The following is an 18,531-nucleotide window of genomic DNA, read 5'->3' as shown; positions in this document are numbered from 1 at the left end:
CTATGCTTAAACCTTCGGATTTTTGACCTAGCAATCGTAATATATTTAGAATTAGCAAGCCGATGTTAATTGGCATTCTTCGACCTATATAAAAATCTAACTATAATTTGAATTAGTAATTTTTAATGTTGAACCCGTGGAATCGTATACTAGATAATTTGTTATTTTGCATTGCTATGTATAATATGTATGACCCAGTAATTTGTCGAGATTATCTATAGTTGCGGCTATTTAAAGACCACGAAGAAAATATTTGGCATTTACACCACACCCTATAATGTCAAGTAACTTATTTTGGTGCGATCTTCGGAGTACCGAAAGTACAGTAGATAATTAGGCGTATTTACTTTTAACTCGTGTTACAAAATTTATATACGGTAAAACCTGAAATATAATTATGTCTTAAAATTATTCAAAAGAATAGAAATAAGTAATATTGAACAACGTTGTTAATTTATATTTTCAAAAAATTGGTTTGTGAACAATATTTTATAATATAATAGCAGGTAATTTAATAAATATTTACATTATAATACAGTTTCTTATTCTTATAAATATACACAATATTTTACAAAAAATAGTCTTTTTGACACGAATTTATTTATCTATTTAGTCTTTTATAAAAACTTCAATGACTATTGTCAAGGAAAAAACTATCAAGTACAAAAAACAACAATAGTAGATGATACATGTTTCACACAATCGCAAATGGGATTGTTTGAAACAAATAGCATTCTACAAATGACTTAGTATATAATTAACAGGAACATTAATGCATTTGTTTGCTTTAAATCACAACAAAATATGCATAGTCACATCTCCCATTATCATAATTGTTTAGTAGAAAATGTGAGATAAACTAGGCTTGACTATCGTCAGATCAGTCATTAGTCAAAAAATAAGTATCTTGATTGGTTCAGTAAGATTTACAATTAACACTATCTAATATTAAATTATAAATTGAAAACGTCATGGGCACGTATCAACATCATTGAGATTTTGACTTAGTTTCGTTTTAATCACAAATTAAACATTACTTATTATATACTCTCACATTCTCAATGTGCCATTATATAAAAGACTCATACATCCATTCAAATTGTCATGGTTCTTATGGAGCATAACAGGAGAAGGAAAGGGCAAACATGCAAATAAATTACAGGGAAATGCATCACTTGTCAGGGTAAATAAATAAACTGTACAAACTACCCTACAAGCTAAAGTTTTACATACAATAGTATCTATTAAAACAAACTAAACACATAGAGGCGATGCCGCCGGAAATGACCATCGAGTGTCTTTAAGTTGACTTATATGAGCTGTGTCAGTATTAAGTTGTTTTTGAACACTATTAATCATACAACCATCAGAAAGTATATTAGAATTCCCACTTATGCTGCTTATCGTACTAACATTAGACGTGTTTGCAGCAGAAGTGTTTATGAATTTGCCACTCCATGTGTTGCGAATAACACAATGAGCATCCATAAGTGCATGATCATGATTGCGCTCGTTTTGTTCGCGAGCCTCCATGTCAGCCCGCGCCTCATCCCGACGTCTCTTCCGTTTGTGGCAAAACAATACAATCGCTGCTAGTAAGGCCAACAGAGGCACCACACATGATATAGCGGCGATCAACACCCCGTGATATAACGTCAGATCTCCTGATATAGACGCCTGCTGCGGGGCTTCTACCGATACGTCCGATAATGCCGATAGTCCAACGACCAGAGACTTCTCGCATTGTAATCCTTTGAAACCAGATGGACACACGCATTGAAAGCTGTCTACCCGGTTAACACACGTGCCGCCATTCCGGCACGGAGCCGACCGGCATTCATCGATGTCAATACTACAGTCTCGTCCCGTGAATCCTGCCCGACACATACAACGATAATCATTGTCCATATTAGTGCAAATACCACCGTTGGCACACGGCTTGGTCAGACATAAATCCACTCGAGTTTCACACAAATGTCCAATAAATCCCGGAACACATTGACAACGAAAGTCTCCTACCAAATCTTGGCAGGTACCGCCGTTCAAGCACGGAGAGCTAACACAGTCGTCAGAGTTTATTTCACATCTTTCGCCAGTGAATCCTTGCAAACAATCACAAGCTTGAGTGCCCTGCCGGCAACTGCCACCGTTCAAACAATTACACGACACTGGTAAAACAAATTCGCAGTCGGTACCATCTCTACCGATGGGACAAGAACATTTGTAGCCCTCCGATGTATCCGTGCACGTTGATCCATGTTTGCAAGGCGAATCTGCGCACGTGCGTTTTGCTTTTTGACAATAATCACCGGTCCATCCAGCGCGGCATTCACATTGGTAACTGCCGTTTTGGGAAGCACGACATTGTCCTCCATTTTGGCACGGCTTCGAAGCGCAGTCATCGATTTGGCGGTCGCAATCCGTACCTACAAATCCGGGTCGACATCGACACGTGTAAGAGCCTTGTCCAGTGTTGAAGCAAGTTCCTCCATTCCTGCATGGTTTGTGGTTCGTGCAATAGTTCAGATCTTGATTACAGAACAAACCACCCCAGCCTTCATCACAGAGGCAGTCCCATTGCTTGCTGCACGTTCCGTGAACGCAGCCTGGATATCTTTCACACTCGTCACAGAAACGACCTTTCCAGCCACTGTGACATCTGGAATAAGAACAAAGTTATAGAACGTGTTATGATGTATAATAAATAAAATAACTAGTTATCACACTAAAATCAATCAACTAATTATCAAACCAAACGCATAGCACAATTTCATACATATTTATAACCCAATCAAGAAATTAATATGTTTATATTATGAATATGTGGTCCATTTTATTAGAAACTCAAGATTTTGAAAGACCAAATAACTTCGTACTAAAAGCTGCTAATATCTAATATATTACTCGTTATATAAAAATTACGTTTGTATTATTTATTTGTGAGAAAGAATTCGTGAAAAAATGACTTTTCGATTATGTATTATATTCGAAAGAGATTGTTTTGCGTTTATTACTAAAAGCTAGCAAGTAATATGATCCTATTTGAGTGAAAGTGATCAGGAGCAATTGTTCTATCTCAGTGCAGCATATACTATAAATCTAATAGGCTTATTTTCATTCACTCACAACAGAAATGAATTAATCTTACACATGCTAATGCTTTTTGATAAATTATGCTGTTAAATAAAATTAGCAGAAAAAAGGATTAGTGAATGATAATTGAATTATTGATTTCTAAGTATTTTCCCCTTTTTATTATTTTTCATGTTCATTTGATATAATTTGTGTTCATTTGATATCGCACCAGTCGAAGGATCAAAATATAATATATTGTTTGTTGTTAGAATTCTAAAAAAATGTAATTTCAACTTACATGCATTCGTTGGGTTTAGTGCAGTGTCCATGTTTATCGCTACAGCCGGGAAGACATCTCGCTGCAATTGAAAAGAAAGAATGTTAAACATATTCGGCATATACATCGGATACTTGCGTCATGAGAATTCTGCGGCAGTGGGATAGTGGCTAGAAGCCCTCCTCTCTATCTAAGACATGAAAGTAGGATTCCTCTCTTGTGGTACGAAGGTCAAACGCGGTGCACGGTGCACGGTGCACGGTGTATTCATGGATACTGTCCTTTTCCGACTCAACAGACAGTCGCGTGATTCTGTCGGTGCCTCGCACTCTTCTTCGACGTGGGAACCACCTCACTCGACAACACATATTCAGACCATGAACAAAACATAAAAAACTGCACCATCTCAAATCACGTACTAAACTTCTTTATTCATCAAACGTGCGCATTCATTGCGAATTCAGCTAACTATTCGACTACCCGTTTCGAATCGTTTTACATCGAAATTCATTAATTATGCATAGATGAACTTTTGTATTTAATACTTTTTAAATTGAATTATATGCGAGTTGAAAAATTTAATACGAGATATTTTATTAACATCTATTTTTAAAAGCTTTATATTAGGTTATTTGATTTAGCATTGGCAATGCCTCTTTGATAAGTGCACGACCTTTGAACTATTAGGTTAAATCTACGTTTTCAACAAAAAAAAACTTGGGAATCACGAACCTTTGTACTAAATGCCGGTCGCGACTTATTTTAATTTTATGAAATAGGGAAAGCATCAATATGCAATTTGAAAAAACAGCATACCCATTTCAGAAGAATATGTATGTCTACGAATTTCAAGAGGAGGATCGAGAATAACTTGAAATAGCTTTCGAACGAGAGATTCTGCATAGAGTTCATTGTATGCTTTCACCTGTAATTCTTTTAGCATGACAGAAACGATGTGGCAACGATGCGGCACTCCACTCGCACGCCGCCCAAGAAACACAATTACAACCGTAAAACAACATAACCATAAGCAAAAAACTACTAACCAAACAGCAAACGTGTTTTACATCATTCCGATATTCATACATGCATGTGTATCTATTTCACACATATTGTGTTTCTTTTTATATGCGTAATACCTGCACGCGTGTGTAAGGGATTCTACATACGCATCTACGCATTCATAGAAGTTCACACGTGCTCGCTCACAAATCATATTGTCTTCCTGTGGCAAAAAGTATGAATTTTGAAAGTCGCAAAATTCAAATTTTCTTGCACACATTACTATAAATTAGCTTTCACACAAAATACTAATTCGAATTAAATAAAAAATATATTATTATATATTACACAATACTTTCCAGAATATTTTCCAGATGGACCATAATTTTGCAAATTATCATAAACATTACAATATAAAAATAACTATGTCATATACGACATATTTTTAATAAAAAAATAAAAAAGGACCAATTTGCGAATCTCCGCTCAGCACTTAATTCATTCATTCATATATACTCAAACAGACAAGAACGACGCAAAAGAATATTTTGCGTTATCTTCATTAAAAATAAAGTTTAAAAACACCCCTAAATACTTAAACTTGTCTGATTGATTGATCTAAACATGTCGGGTGCAGTTTATTATGAAAATGTTTGGAATGAATATCAAATAATACGAATAAATCAGAAATAACTACGAAAACTCTGTTTAGTAATCATTTATATATTTCGAACGCAACGTTTTATTAAAAAGGCATTGATATTTCCTATTTCATATACCTTCGTACCACAAGCCACATTGCCAAGTAATATAAGATGCCATAATATATATAGGCCAAAGATACTATTCGAATATCAATAATTAGTTTCCAACGCAAGATATATGTTAAATTATTTACTATTAGTTTTTAAAACGATTCAGATGTAATAGTATTTTTAACTATATAGAGCTTGAATCATCAGGCGTTTTGATAAAAGTCGAACAAAATAATAATCATTTTCCAAATGATTAATAAAGACTTACGTTTCGTGCAGTAATCCCCTTGCCAGCCGCTTAAGCATACGCGATGTCCGGTGCTGGAGCATGTGAAGTGTCCGAAGTTGTCATCTCGCGGCCGGCAAAGCTCCGCGCAGCCGTTGCCGTAATAATGGGGCGCGCAGGTCACTCGATATTCGAACCGAAGACTTGCATTGCTTGTGCTTTGTTCCTCATGAGTCCAATTCGCGGACACGTCCAGTAGCCTTTGGCGCGGAAACCGTGCGATCAAGGTACCCATCTTATCTGTAATAAGAAAATATTTAATAACCACCGTTTTTAAATAATAAAATAAACAAATAAAGTTAAATTAGGTAATTGACTAACAATAATTTATATAATCAATACACCAACTTTTTTAAGTAGCTAATAACTATCTAATAGAAAATAACTAGAAAAGTGGTATGGACGGTAAATGTGGCATTGAATGAATGCACATATTGGACGTATTCATGTTTCTACTGATCATTACAATTAAAAAAGCTGTTAAATAACAACCGAACACTCGGTCGGTTCGTTTCGCCATACTCCCAATCATTCTGTATATCTTATCGAACTAAATATTTCTTAAGAAATACATTAGTTTTGCCAAGTTAACATGAACGAAAAGAAAGTATAAGAATGCGTTAAGCGGCACATGTGATGCCAACTGAAAACTGATATTTTGTTAGTATCATTATTAAATGCGAGGGTTTTGGGAAAAGATGAATGCAAATGCATCTCATCACCGTCAGTACTTAGAATCACACAATGTTCTCATCAACTTTCTATAACATAATCGGGCGCACCTTCAATATTCACTGCCGATTCACTGCACAAGACAGAGGGCGTACATTGGGTACACGCCCTAATCATACCGCTGATCGAACTTATTGCATAATCTTACTGTAGCATCAACATTTTTAGTACAATTATTCTTTTTAAGGAATTGTGCTGTCGAAATCGAGATGTCGCCCCCGGCTTGTTTTAATGATATCATTTGTGTTCCTGTTGAAAATTCTCACTCTAGTATATCCCAGAGTGCTCATGATTGTGCACGCATCAATGAAGAAGTATGTATTGGTTAGATTGTGCAGTGAATGCGCTTATTATTTAGGTTCATTTAACTATGAAGTCTAGAAGTAGATTAAAAATATGAAGGTAAAAAACAGCAAACAAAACTTGTGGGTGGCCGAACGTTAGGGGTCATCACAAGCACATGAAAAAGTATTGAATATTGTATATATATATATATATATATATATATATATATATATATATATATATACATATATATGTACATATTTACAAATCCAATACTCTACCATCTAATATATATGTATGTATATATAAAGATAATAATTATTATAATATTATATTCTTCATATACTGATAAATTATACATGTAAATTGAAAAGAATCTAACTTGATGTCCATTATAATCAACCGGATCATCAAGGCCTCCGATCGCCTTGCGGTCAGAGTTCGTGACTTGCAGCACTAGGCTTGAAGTTACATTGCTAGGAACAGACATTTTTGCAGTACTGATATCGATCATAAAAGTGAAAATTCTTTAAAATTAAAATCTGAAAATTCAACGTATTCTCGAAAACCAGGTATACTATTGATCTCTATTTTTCCTTAAATTTTTATATTTCAACAAAAGTGAACGTAGGCGATGACTACGAACGGATATATTAAAAGAGCGCTCAATGTAAAAGTTAAATGACAATAAATTTTGTAGTGAGCACTGTTTACTTCTAAATCAGTTATGATAGAGAAATACAATTTAACGGCCATTTATAAAAGCTCGACATTCAACATTTGCCAATGCGCACGAGCAAATTTTCCAACTTGAGGAGAGAAGCATAATAGAATAATTTGAGTTCGTGTTTAATTATATAATGACGGCAATACGAAAATTTTTATTTTTTCTCTTACAAAATGTATGGTATTTGGTAATGGTAAGTTCGGTCATAATAGGTATCCGCACCGCATGCGCATTTTGCTTTATTCAGACTGGTTTGCCCAAAACTGTCGTAGAAAGATTCTATTCAATTATTTCAGGTATATAGTATTAACAATAAATAAAAGTTTTTAACAATGCACTCCCCCCTTGGCATAGGTGTAAATGAATCTAGAATGCGCTGAAGAAATCTAACGTCGATGTATTACTTGTGATGGTTTATTAAGAAAGCGCATAAGCATAAATTCCTAATTTCACAAAGTTTCTTGTTCTTGTACGAGCTCAGAATTTTATATGTCTGCTACAATACTTCCGTCTGAAAACATTCTTAATAATCTTTAAACTAACTCTTGAAATGTAAAATAAGTATACATATATAAATGCTATAGTCTCTAGTAACGTAGTTATATTTTTCTTTTGCTCTTCATAGTTTTAAAAAATATTTACTTTTTTAACTCGTAAGTGATGAAATATGAATGTTTGTTTTTTTATGTACAAACAAATTATTTATTATATAAACAAGTTATGTATTTGTAAAACATTGTTTCAAAATTATAAATAGAAGAATTAAATTTTAAATTTTTATACGGAAAGAACTCTGTACTACTCTCTTTCTCTCTCTATCGCTACTTGATACACATATGCCAAACATAATGTCAGGCGTAATTTATATGATTTCAGTTCTTTCAATAAACGTGCATAGTATGGTAAGTAATCATATTGATGAAAAAATCTTTTATTTAGTAGTAAATAGCATTGACGAATCAACTGACGTTAACTCTTCTGACTAATTCATTGATAGTTCGTTCCAATTGATTTATGGATAATTATCGCGCGAAATTTGGTCTAATTCCATTTACTTTTTTGTCGTACTATAATTTCCAAATTGTCGGATGTGCGCTGTTTTTGTTTAAAAAACGAATAACTATCAGACTGAACGACGCAAGGGTGTTCTGCACCAGTACACACGTACCGGTTCACTATTAGTTGGAACATTTTTGAGAAGTAAAACTATTCATCGAAAAAAGCATACCTTGGAAAGAATGACGAACAACGAATTTATGTTTCAGTATTGTGCTATTGTGCCTCTAGGTATCGCAGCTATACAATCTTAGGCACTATTCCATATATATATATATTCTGATATGGTAGTGATTATAAAAATAAGTTTATTTTACTGGTTGAAAGTTATCCAAAAACCTTATGTTTATAATTTTACATATGAGTGAATATTCATCATTTCAAGTATAGACATCAACATCGTTATCATAAAAAACAGGAAGCCAAACATTCACAAGTTCGACTTATTCCTGTTCAAAATCACTGACGGTTGGCCTGTGCACATTTAATACAGGAAGAACAACTCTATCTTCAAGGGGTACGACCTTATCTAATAATATACAATCGACCGGCCGCGGAAGCGATGCTTGACAGGTGCGAAGACTTATCAAAATAAATAAAAACGTATAAACATACATAAACAATCAAACATTCTTTCTTGTTAATCATAATAAAGTCAATCGCTTTGACAAAAAAGAAAAACTTGTAATCTATAAATAATCGGACCAGCGCTATGTGTTTGTTTAATATTACCAATGGAGATATGAACAGGCTAACGATAAATATGAATTCAATTCATATCGTAAAGGTATCGGAAATTCACTTTTAAAAACTGTATATAAAAAATCAAAATAAATCGTTTCTTATATTATTGACTGTAACTTAAAAAAGAAAACGAATCAAATGCGCTTTCAAACATTTTCACCCATAAAATCACCTTAGTTCTTTTTTAGAATTTTTGCAAAAAGCAGTTTAAAGGTTGATCTGCTTGTTAACTAGCACCATACTCAAATCGTGTCCAAAAGTTTAACATTTTTCATGTGGATAAATAAAAAAAACCTTCTTGAGCATGTTTTGAAAATAGATGGATAAAGTCAACTTACTTACAACTGTTGCTATCAATTATGCACTGTTCATAATTGTTAAATGACAAAGGTTTTGAAATAATTCCACATATTGTGATAATTTATACGAGGTAATGACAAGGTATGTTTCATAGTTTAGAAAAAAAAGAAAATATTTACACTTAACGATTATTTTCGCTGATCAACTGATAACTATGTTGTTATGTATTGATACATATTATATCAATATTATAATTAAATTAAATTATTACTAAAACATTAGCCACAAATATTATTAAATCATTGATATGATGGTTGATATAAATGTTTAACAACATGAGGAAATAAATTTTAATTTGAACTATGAATGTTTAACTGTGCTGACAAATTATGCCTATAATACCTACATTATAAAATCATTCGCATGTATAATTAAAACTTACCATTCGTTGAAGTGGAATTATTGTAGTGCAAAGCTTCGATTATCAAAGAAAAGAATCCCTGAAATAAAAATAAGATAGATTAGAATATAAAGAAAACAAGTTGATACGTTAATATTAATAACATATAATAAAAGAAATAAACATAACTATCACTTTCTAGTAATAATATGTAATTGCCAAATATAATTACTATAAAATACTGGTGAATTATATTAAGCTAAAAAGCTGCAAAGTCCGACGTTCGAATTAAATGTAGTTTAAATCATCATTTTTTCATTGTTAATGTCTTTTTAGGATGCTACAAGTGCAGAATTTATGCACAAGTTCTTGGTATTTCTAGTGTAAATACAGAAAAAAATAAAAACTCAGATGCAGCGTTCGTCTTCAATCTAAAAATACGCTTTATTGCCATACACTATTTGATTATACATATGCATACATTCTTCTATATTACACGCACATGCGCATGTATAAATAATCACGCTGTACTGGTATATGCTTATATATTTTTATAATTTTATAATGTGTATTTTTCAATTGTACATATTTATTTTAAATATTTGTCGTAGAGTTTTACTCGTAATAAGAACTTTATTTTGTTCAAACATGCTGCTCATCATTGCATATTGCATGAACATCAACTACCGTGTGAAAGCTTAGAGCGCCCCATAATACATCTGAATACATTATAAAAATTGCTGCTGGTATCAGAATAATGTTCATTCTTAAAAAAAACAAAGATAAAGTTATGTTTCGAATGATTTAGTAGCATTAATGAAATTATCTTCTTCTTCGAACATAATTTAAAGTAAAAATTGCGAAGAGCATACTCCTTCGACTTTATCGATGGCATATTCTCAGGTACTGGTAGTAAAAGAATAAATTTTTAGTTGCATGTTGTGACGTTATGCCTAGGCGAAAGGCAATTTTGTAAGAATAGGATTCCCTTCTATGTGCGAGGTTTAGAAATATTGAATACAATAGATTTTTTTGGATTCTTGCAGAGAAGAGTCACTGTAGGTTAGATTTTTTTCGAAAAAGATACGATGGAATGAAAATATTCAGAAATATTATCAAATTCAAATAGTTTATTTGAAGCTTAAATACTTCAAAAACGCGGTTGACTTTAACTATGTTTATTATTTTATATAATACCAGGTATTCTTTAATTGTTGTCCAAATTTAAAAAAATACGCCTGTGCTTCATAAAAAGCTTGTGAACGCGCCATTAATCGACAGTATAAGAAAAGGAACATCTGCCGTCCAATGTCGTCGTCGAAGTGATATGGTTATATACCCTTATGCCATGTTGTAAACTTTTACTTGAAAACTTCTACTTTGTAACTGATTATCTTGCTATCAGTAATATTTCCATTCGCAATGGGATATAAGACTATTATACATTAAAAAGAAATTTATGGTAGTTGCATAAACGCAAAACATGAAGCAAGACAAACACGTTTTAAGATAAATAAAAAATGTCATATTAAATAAAAATTAAGCTTCATGCACAATCATGGAAAGCGAATCCTTTAAAATTATTTATTTTAGAATTTTTTAAATTATTGTAGGTTGAATCGCAAAAAATCAAAAATATTTTTTATATATTTTTACGTTTCAAAACTTTCTGAGTATGTTGGCATACCTTATAAAAAATGGGTGTGTGTATGTATGTGCGGATGCAATTTTTTGTCGATGATTTCTAGAACACGGATTAATCGATTTGAATAATTCAAAAAACACAAAAATTGATAAGTAGACGTGCTGAAGATATAGGACAAAAGGTGCCAAAAGTTATATTTTAGTTTTTAGGAGAATGGAACGTCCGATTTGAATGATTTAAATAATATTTTACTTGTATTGACGAAATAACAAACTCGTGAAATATTTTCAAAAATTTCTAAATTCTCAAAAAATTAATTTTTTCAAAGTTCTCAATTTTTTTTTAAACTTTGAAATTTTAAATTACGGTATGTAAAGTTCCAGCAATTTGGCTTAAGACACGTTTGTTTTATTTAATAAATTTAATAGACAAACAAAAAATACATTGTAATTATCATACTTATCATAATAATTCTAATTTATGGTATATAATTGATAAATGCCTACAAAATTATAATGTATTAATAATTATAATATTAGATGTCCTACTAAACTAGTATACTAGTTGACCAACGAAATATCTCATTTATCATTCGATCTCACACCATTGCAAAGATATTAATCGAAAGCGAAGCCAATTAATATTGTGGTCTAGTATCATATTTATCCACAAAATAAATGCACTTCACTTATAATATAATCGTGCGTAGCGTTAAATAAAATAAATTCAAGATAGGAACAACACCGATATGTTGTAGACTTGTGTCATAGCATTCATTGTTAAAGTGAACATCTGCCCAGGATAACGAAATATCATATACGGAATATTAATATTTACATAGAATTGTATATTCTTACACAATGATCAGTACATTTCTATGCAAAATAACGGACGGCGGCGACACTAGCAGCTGGTTTTCACAATGTCTACATAAACAAATATATATATATATATATATATATATATATATATATATATATATATATCGTATCGTTTATGTTCTTAGATTGATTGTTTTTAGAAATAAGTAATATGTGAAAATTATAAATTGTGCATCTAAAGGTAAATTACGTTTTATTTGTTCATTAATAACACCATATTATTAATAACAACCGGAAGGTACATTATCATTTTCAGGACATTACAAGTAGTTATTTAATACGCCACAAACCAGTTTACTCATGGAGCTTATGCTGATAACAGTATTTATTCTTTACTTTAAAGAATTGATAAAATTATTAAGTAATATTACGTTGAAGATTACTCAATTCGAATTACTGATAATTAATATAATAATGCCATTATAAATATTAAAATATGCTATAAATGAAATTATTGAAGAGCTAATAAAATTTTCCCACATACTCACTGGCATTGATATTATTTATTTGTTACTATCGAAAAACAGTCAAAACTTGATAGACGCAACTATTAAGGATGCGAAGGACTGTAACCAATTATGTTCAAGGTTCAAACCTGTTACTAATTGAAATCGTTTTTAGTATACATGTAAGTATCTTCTTAAAATGTTGGAAGTTTATTAGACGAGTCTTTGATGTTTGTTTTGGTAATTAGTAAAATTATTTAAATTTGTGGGTACAATCTAAAAACCACTACCATGATGTTAAGGTTGTTTTTTTGTCTCTAATCATAATGTTATAGATTAATGTTTTTTTTACTATTTGCGTAAAAAGGTAATAAAGTGCAGTTGAAAAAATATGAAATTTCAAAAATATACGTATCAATAAAAAAAATTCAAACTAGAAATATTTATATTGGGGAAGTAGGCAATTTGAAATGTTTCATACATGTGCTCCTTCCGTTATGCGGAAATGCTGCCACTGCAGTGACGCACCGTTTTATTAGTTTTCTCAGAAGTATTTAAAATATGTTGAAGGAATGAAATGATTTTGGTAATAATTATCAGAAATTATTAATAAAGAATATCGATTGATATACGCAATCGAGCAATCAAATGTAAACATGAACATAATCACAAAGAACATGAAAAAAATATTATTAAAAATGTCATTCACCAAATAATAATAAAAAACTAAGACGATGATAATACAAATAGAAATCAAGTTCATCATCAACTTTAAAATTGTTAATATCTGTTTTTTTCACAATATTTTCGCGAAACTTGACTATGGGGTCGATTCTGCCATAAAATAGACCAATGTTATGGCAAGGTTATGTTATGTAGCAGTTTTCATATAAAGTGGTATTGAAAATTGTCAAATCCTATGTGGTTGCTGTGCAGTCAGGCTTTTTAGATAGAAAACCTAACTTAAAAAATGCACAAGCTGCATATTTGATATAAAGCTTGATAACATATGAGTGAAGTTGAATTTTATGTGTAAAACGTCATTTTGACAGTATTTAGTAGCATTCTGTATGAAACCTGGAACGTAACATAGCCTTGCCATAACATTGGTCTATTTTGCGGCAGAATCAGACACATTTATACTATTTCTATGAAGTTTGAGAGAAATGTATCGTGAAAACAGAACAGGTCGTAATAGAAATTTATATACAAACTAACCGGCCAAGTAAAGTCGAAGTCGAACTTTATGGGATTAACGAATCCTTCGTCATTGGCTGCAAGCAAGTCGATGTCGTTGCCTCCGAGCACCGGCGTTATGACATCGCCAAAGGTGCACTTTGATGTGGTGTCGATCTCGGCTTGGTAGTGTTTCAGACAGACGCGGAATCGCGTCTGACATGTGCCAATGCATCGTAAGGTCACCGGGTCCTGCCTGCCGCTGCAGCATGCGCCCCTGCTGTCGCCGCCGTTCGCATTCGTGAAAGAACGTAAACGCAACTCGAAAACTCCGGTACAACGCACCTGCAATCAATCCAATAATGTTCAAAACACTGGTGCCCGCATCTCATACAAGGATGACCGACATCATCCTCGGTATTAGTTTCTGCTACATGCTTTTTTTTATTTATGTCACGATATATATATATATATATATATATATATATATATATATATATATATATGATTTAGTAGTTAATTTTGATGTTGAAATATATGAGTGAGTTCTTGAGGGCGATACATCAAACAAAGAAAAGCCAAAGATTTATAAAATAATCTTTATTTCCAAACGTTTCGACATTCAATTTAATGTCATCATCAGTGGATATTACGTTGGTTAGTTACATATAGAGAAGTGTACACAGCACTAGAGATTTGGCACTAACATTTATACAACTAACTTGTCAGCACTATGCATTTTTTTATATAATTTTTTTGTATGATGTAAACAGAAAAATGATAGTTTTATTGAACAAAAATGTAAGTAGAATTATGTAATTTCTGCCACGACTTCTGTACTTTGCTAGTACCGAGGCATGTATGATATATATATATATATATATATATATATATATATATATATATATATATATATACGCGGCCCATCATAAAATATGAAACAATCGAGCCCAAGCATAATAATTTACAAAAATAAACACGATTGCTATATATAAGCGATATCGTGCATATTTTCATTTTGAACAGTCATAAAGCGTCCCTAAGTTCTGCAAATAGTACATAGGTAAATCGTAAATGCTTATAAATTGTTATGAAATTGTGTAATGTTTTAAAAGAACACGTAGTTTAATGAAACGAAGACTGAATGGAATGCAATGGCTATATGCTGATGAAGATGCATTCCACGGAAGTTTTAATACGTTTGAAATTTTATACTACTATCCCAAAACTCTACCATACTAAAATAAATTATATTTTGGTTTATATTAAATAATATTTAGAGTAGTGTAATATTCAAAATTATTTTAACTTTTAAAATTATTTAAATTGATTTTATCTTAATAAAAATTAAGTCAAACAAAACTTCTAATACCAATAAGCGGTTTTCATATATCACTAACAATTAAATAAATGTGTATTTTTACGTTTATTTCATGTTTATTTTTTAAATAAGACAAAACAATTATTTTAATTTAATATAAACCAAAATTATATTTTGGTTTATATTAAATACTATTTAAAATAGTATAATATCAGAAATAATTTTAACTTTTAAATTTATTTAAATTGATTTTATTTTAATCAAAATGAAGTCAAACAAAAATTTTAATACAAATAAGCGGTTTTCATATATCACTAACAATTAAATAAATGTGTATTTTCACGTTTATTTCATGTTTATTTTTTAAATAAGATAAAACAATTATTTTTATCATTCGTAAATCATTATTTCTCAAGTCATATATAAATGTATTTCTGTAAACGGATTGATTGAAATATAAGCAATAAAATATAGAATAAATAAAATGCGTATATATTAAATTATTATCAAATAAATTTATTTGAAAGACATTTACATTACAATATATTCGATTAATATACAAAAATTTGAATTTACATATAAGACACACTATCAAAAAAAAAATTATAATTGTTATTAAATCCAGATTTTAGTTAAATTATAAGTACGAAATAATTGGAATATGCCTCGATATTGGCATGTTATCAAAGTGATATACGAAATTGATGATATCGTGTAATAGTTGAACAAGCACTGAAAGATCAGTTGTACCGTGGGAAAGTGACTGGTTGTTTAAAAGTACTTGGGAACGCTTTACGAGTTACGTACGATGTATGAGATGTATTTTGATGAGCTCTTACCTGATGTCCTGTCAATATGATGAATGCCAACAAGGTGGTAAACCACCGTATTTCCCAAGTCGTTGTCATATTTAGCTATTTATTTAATAAATCGTCAAAAGCACCACAGTCTCTCCATGGACCAAAGATACACAAAAACAATTCAACTGAACCAAATAAAAATATTATGACTTGAACCACACGCGTAATCCAATATTCCGGTACGGCACTAACAACGTAGCACTAGTGATCGTTGTTAAAAACAAAAACCATAATTAGTAATTTTGCACACGAGGTTTGAATACCTCAACGTCGAAAGTGGCAGAAACAATCATAAATCCATTCGTTCTAAATGATCACGTTGTCATCGATTTCGTCAAATCAATATAATATGAGCACAAACACAGTCTATTGCTAATTAAGAACTGTACAGACACAAAAGTTATGAAGTAACAAGAATTAAAAACTAAAAATCAAAAAACAACAAAATAACAATCCGTCTCACAATACAAATCGTACCGCAAAGCACGAAAAATGTTTGTAACAGTAAAGTGAAACAGAGTTGTCGAGAGACTGATTCAAACAAACGAGTGATGAGTAAACTCTTGGCTCTCGAGCGACATGAGCGACGTCCCCCTACCTTGCCGGCTTGCCGTGGCCCGTGGCTTCAGTCTCTGTGTGTGCTTTTCAGTCTTCGGAGGCGCACACATACGATACACGCAACACCATATCACCATTGTACACCAAATACACCATACGACCATACGACCATACGTCCATACGTCCATACGCCGCCGATGCGACGGAGCGCCGCAGTCGGCAGAAGGTGGAGTCACGGAAATAGTCGACCGATGCACGCACACAAACCGAATTCGGTTCAAATCCAACTATGAATACGAACCGAGAGCAGATGGTATGGCTCGGACTCGATGCTTATAGCCTTTAGCAGCTGTTTCTTACGCTTCTTTATATTAGCCGTAGCCAGTTATCCCTATACCCTTCGAGGAGCACCTCGTGTCAACAGCACGGGACTACGCGTCCATGTCACGAACGCGACAAGTTCACTGCACGCCGCGACAATGGCACGCACAAACACCGCACCAGGTCACCAAGTGTCACAACATAAACAAGACCCCAATCACAACAATCCCCGAATCACTGATACATGCAGAAAACGTCTTTCATCGAACATATCACACTTTGTCTTATTTCAAATGTTTTGCAATTAATCGTACTATCAATCACCATAACCCGCTATACTTTTTGACAACAAGATATCTAAGAATTTACACTATTTGTTATTTCAATGACCGTATTAGATATTAGCCCTTTCCACTCGGAATAATTTAAAAAAACATTCGAATCATATTGACAGTGAGATGAGCTGGATAGATTTTGGCAAAGGCAGATCCAGTCGTTTCGAAGATACGGGACAAAAAGTGCTAAAAAAGTAATTCAATTTTTGAGATAACGAAGCGCCCGATTTGAATGATTCAAGAAACATTTTATTTGTATTGACGAAATGAAAAACTGATAAAATTTTTAGGAAGGTAAGTCTAGCGGTTTCGGAGATCCAATAAATATGTAAAATAAAATGACAGTTAGCACTCAAAAATGATCATTAGACATATGTACCTCAAATTATCAGATATTTTATAGAGATTTCAATAATTAGAAACAAAAATTGTTTACATTCCTATGGGTTCTGAACCAATGTTTATCTGTTACGACCCGACGCTTACGCGCTTCGATATTTCATCTCTAAGCAGCCAACGCAGCGCGATTGCCTTAAAATAGTTCAAAATTTCCAAAACATTTCAAATTATGAACAAATCTCATTTTCCATAAAAGTCAATTTTATCAAAAAAATTTAAATTCTCAATAATCCCAATTTTTCAGTTTTCAACAATATTGAATCTTTTTTAAAAATTTTAATTTTCGGTACGGGAAGTTCCAGAAATTTGCCTTAAGGCACGATGCCACGCACTTCTAGTTTGGATTATATAATATCAAACACTAGTAAAATTTTGTATAAGCGATATTCCTAATTTTACACATAAATTGTATTTTCGAACAATTGATTGTCACAGAATACACGTTTAGTAATCACTAATAAATATAATTTACATGAATAATTGACGTTAGTTAATTTATTAATAATTTAATAACGATTAAAATGATATAATATGCTAATATATCTACTATCTAAAAATGATAAATTATTACTATAAACGGCGTTTTAAAATTATTCAAATTTTTTCTAATATTTATACTAATAATAAATCAGATGATATTGAATACATAATTATCATAATTTCGAATGCAACTCAAAGCTAAACTTTTGTCTGAATAATTTAAGACGATACTACATTTTACACACTATGTCTATTTGCATCTGAACATACCTGTGAAAAATATTGTGGCCATAGATCATGTACTGCTTATTGTACCCTAGAACGTAATTCTCGATCAAAACACCAGGTTGCCACAAGTTTGCAATGACCCGCCACTATTTATTGTCCAGTTATAACCTGTGAAACGTTTGTCAACTGAATCAGTGGAATAAATCGACCTTCTATATAAATCTATTACCTAGGATCGATGA

The 18,531-nt window shown here is 31.9% G+C and overlaps 1 protein-coding gene across 2 annotated transcripts; it reads right to left on the bottom strand.

Moving 5' to 3' along the window:
- Positions 1–879: 879 nt before the first annotated feature.
- LOC113377797 (neurogenic locus protein delta) lies at positions 880–18,285 on the bottom strand. Of its 2 annotated transcripts, XM_026618223.1 has the most exons (7): positions 18,228–18,285; positions 15,948–16,169; positions 13,830–14,132; positions 9,682–9,739; positions 5,378–5,635; positions 3,374–3,434; positions 880–2,659 (listed from the first exon to the last, which is right to left on the bottom strand). In XM_026618223.1, exons 2-7 carry the CDS (start codon positions 16,014–16,016, stop codon positions 1,255–1,257), a joined length of 2,154 nt encoding a protein of 717 aa, XP_026474008.1. In that variant the 5' UTR covers positions 16,017–16,169; positions 18,228–18,285; the 3' UTR covers positions 880–1,254. The 2 variants fall into 2 exon arrangements, with proteins under 2 accessions (XP_026474008.1, XP_026474007.1); XM_026618222.1 differs by lacking the exon at positions 18,228–18,285 and having other exon boundaries at positions 15,948–16,406.
- Positions 18,286–18,531: the final 246 nt, after the last annotated feature.

Source organism: Ctenocephalides felis, unplaced genomic scaffold, assembly GCF_003426905.1.
Source record: "Ctenocephalides felis isolate EL2017-DRISC unplaced genomic scaffold, ASM342690v1 CF-g0.4_SCAFFOLD_01886, whole genome shotgun sequence".
Taxonomy (NCBI): domain Eukaryota; kingdom Metazoa; phylum Arthropoda; class Insecta; order Siphonaptera; family Pulicidae; genus Ctenocephalides; species Ctenocephalides felis.
The sequence above is the reverse complement of the archived record's forward strand: the minus strand, read 5'-3'. Positions and strand labels throughout refer to the sequence as shown.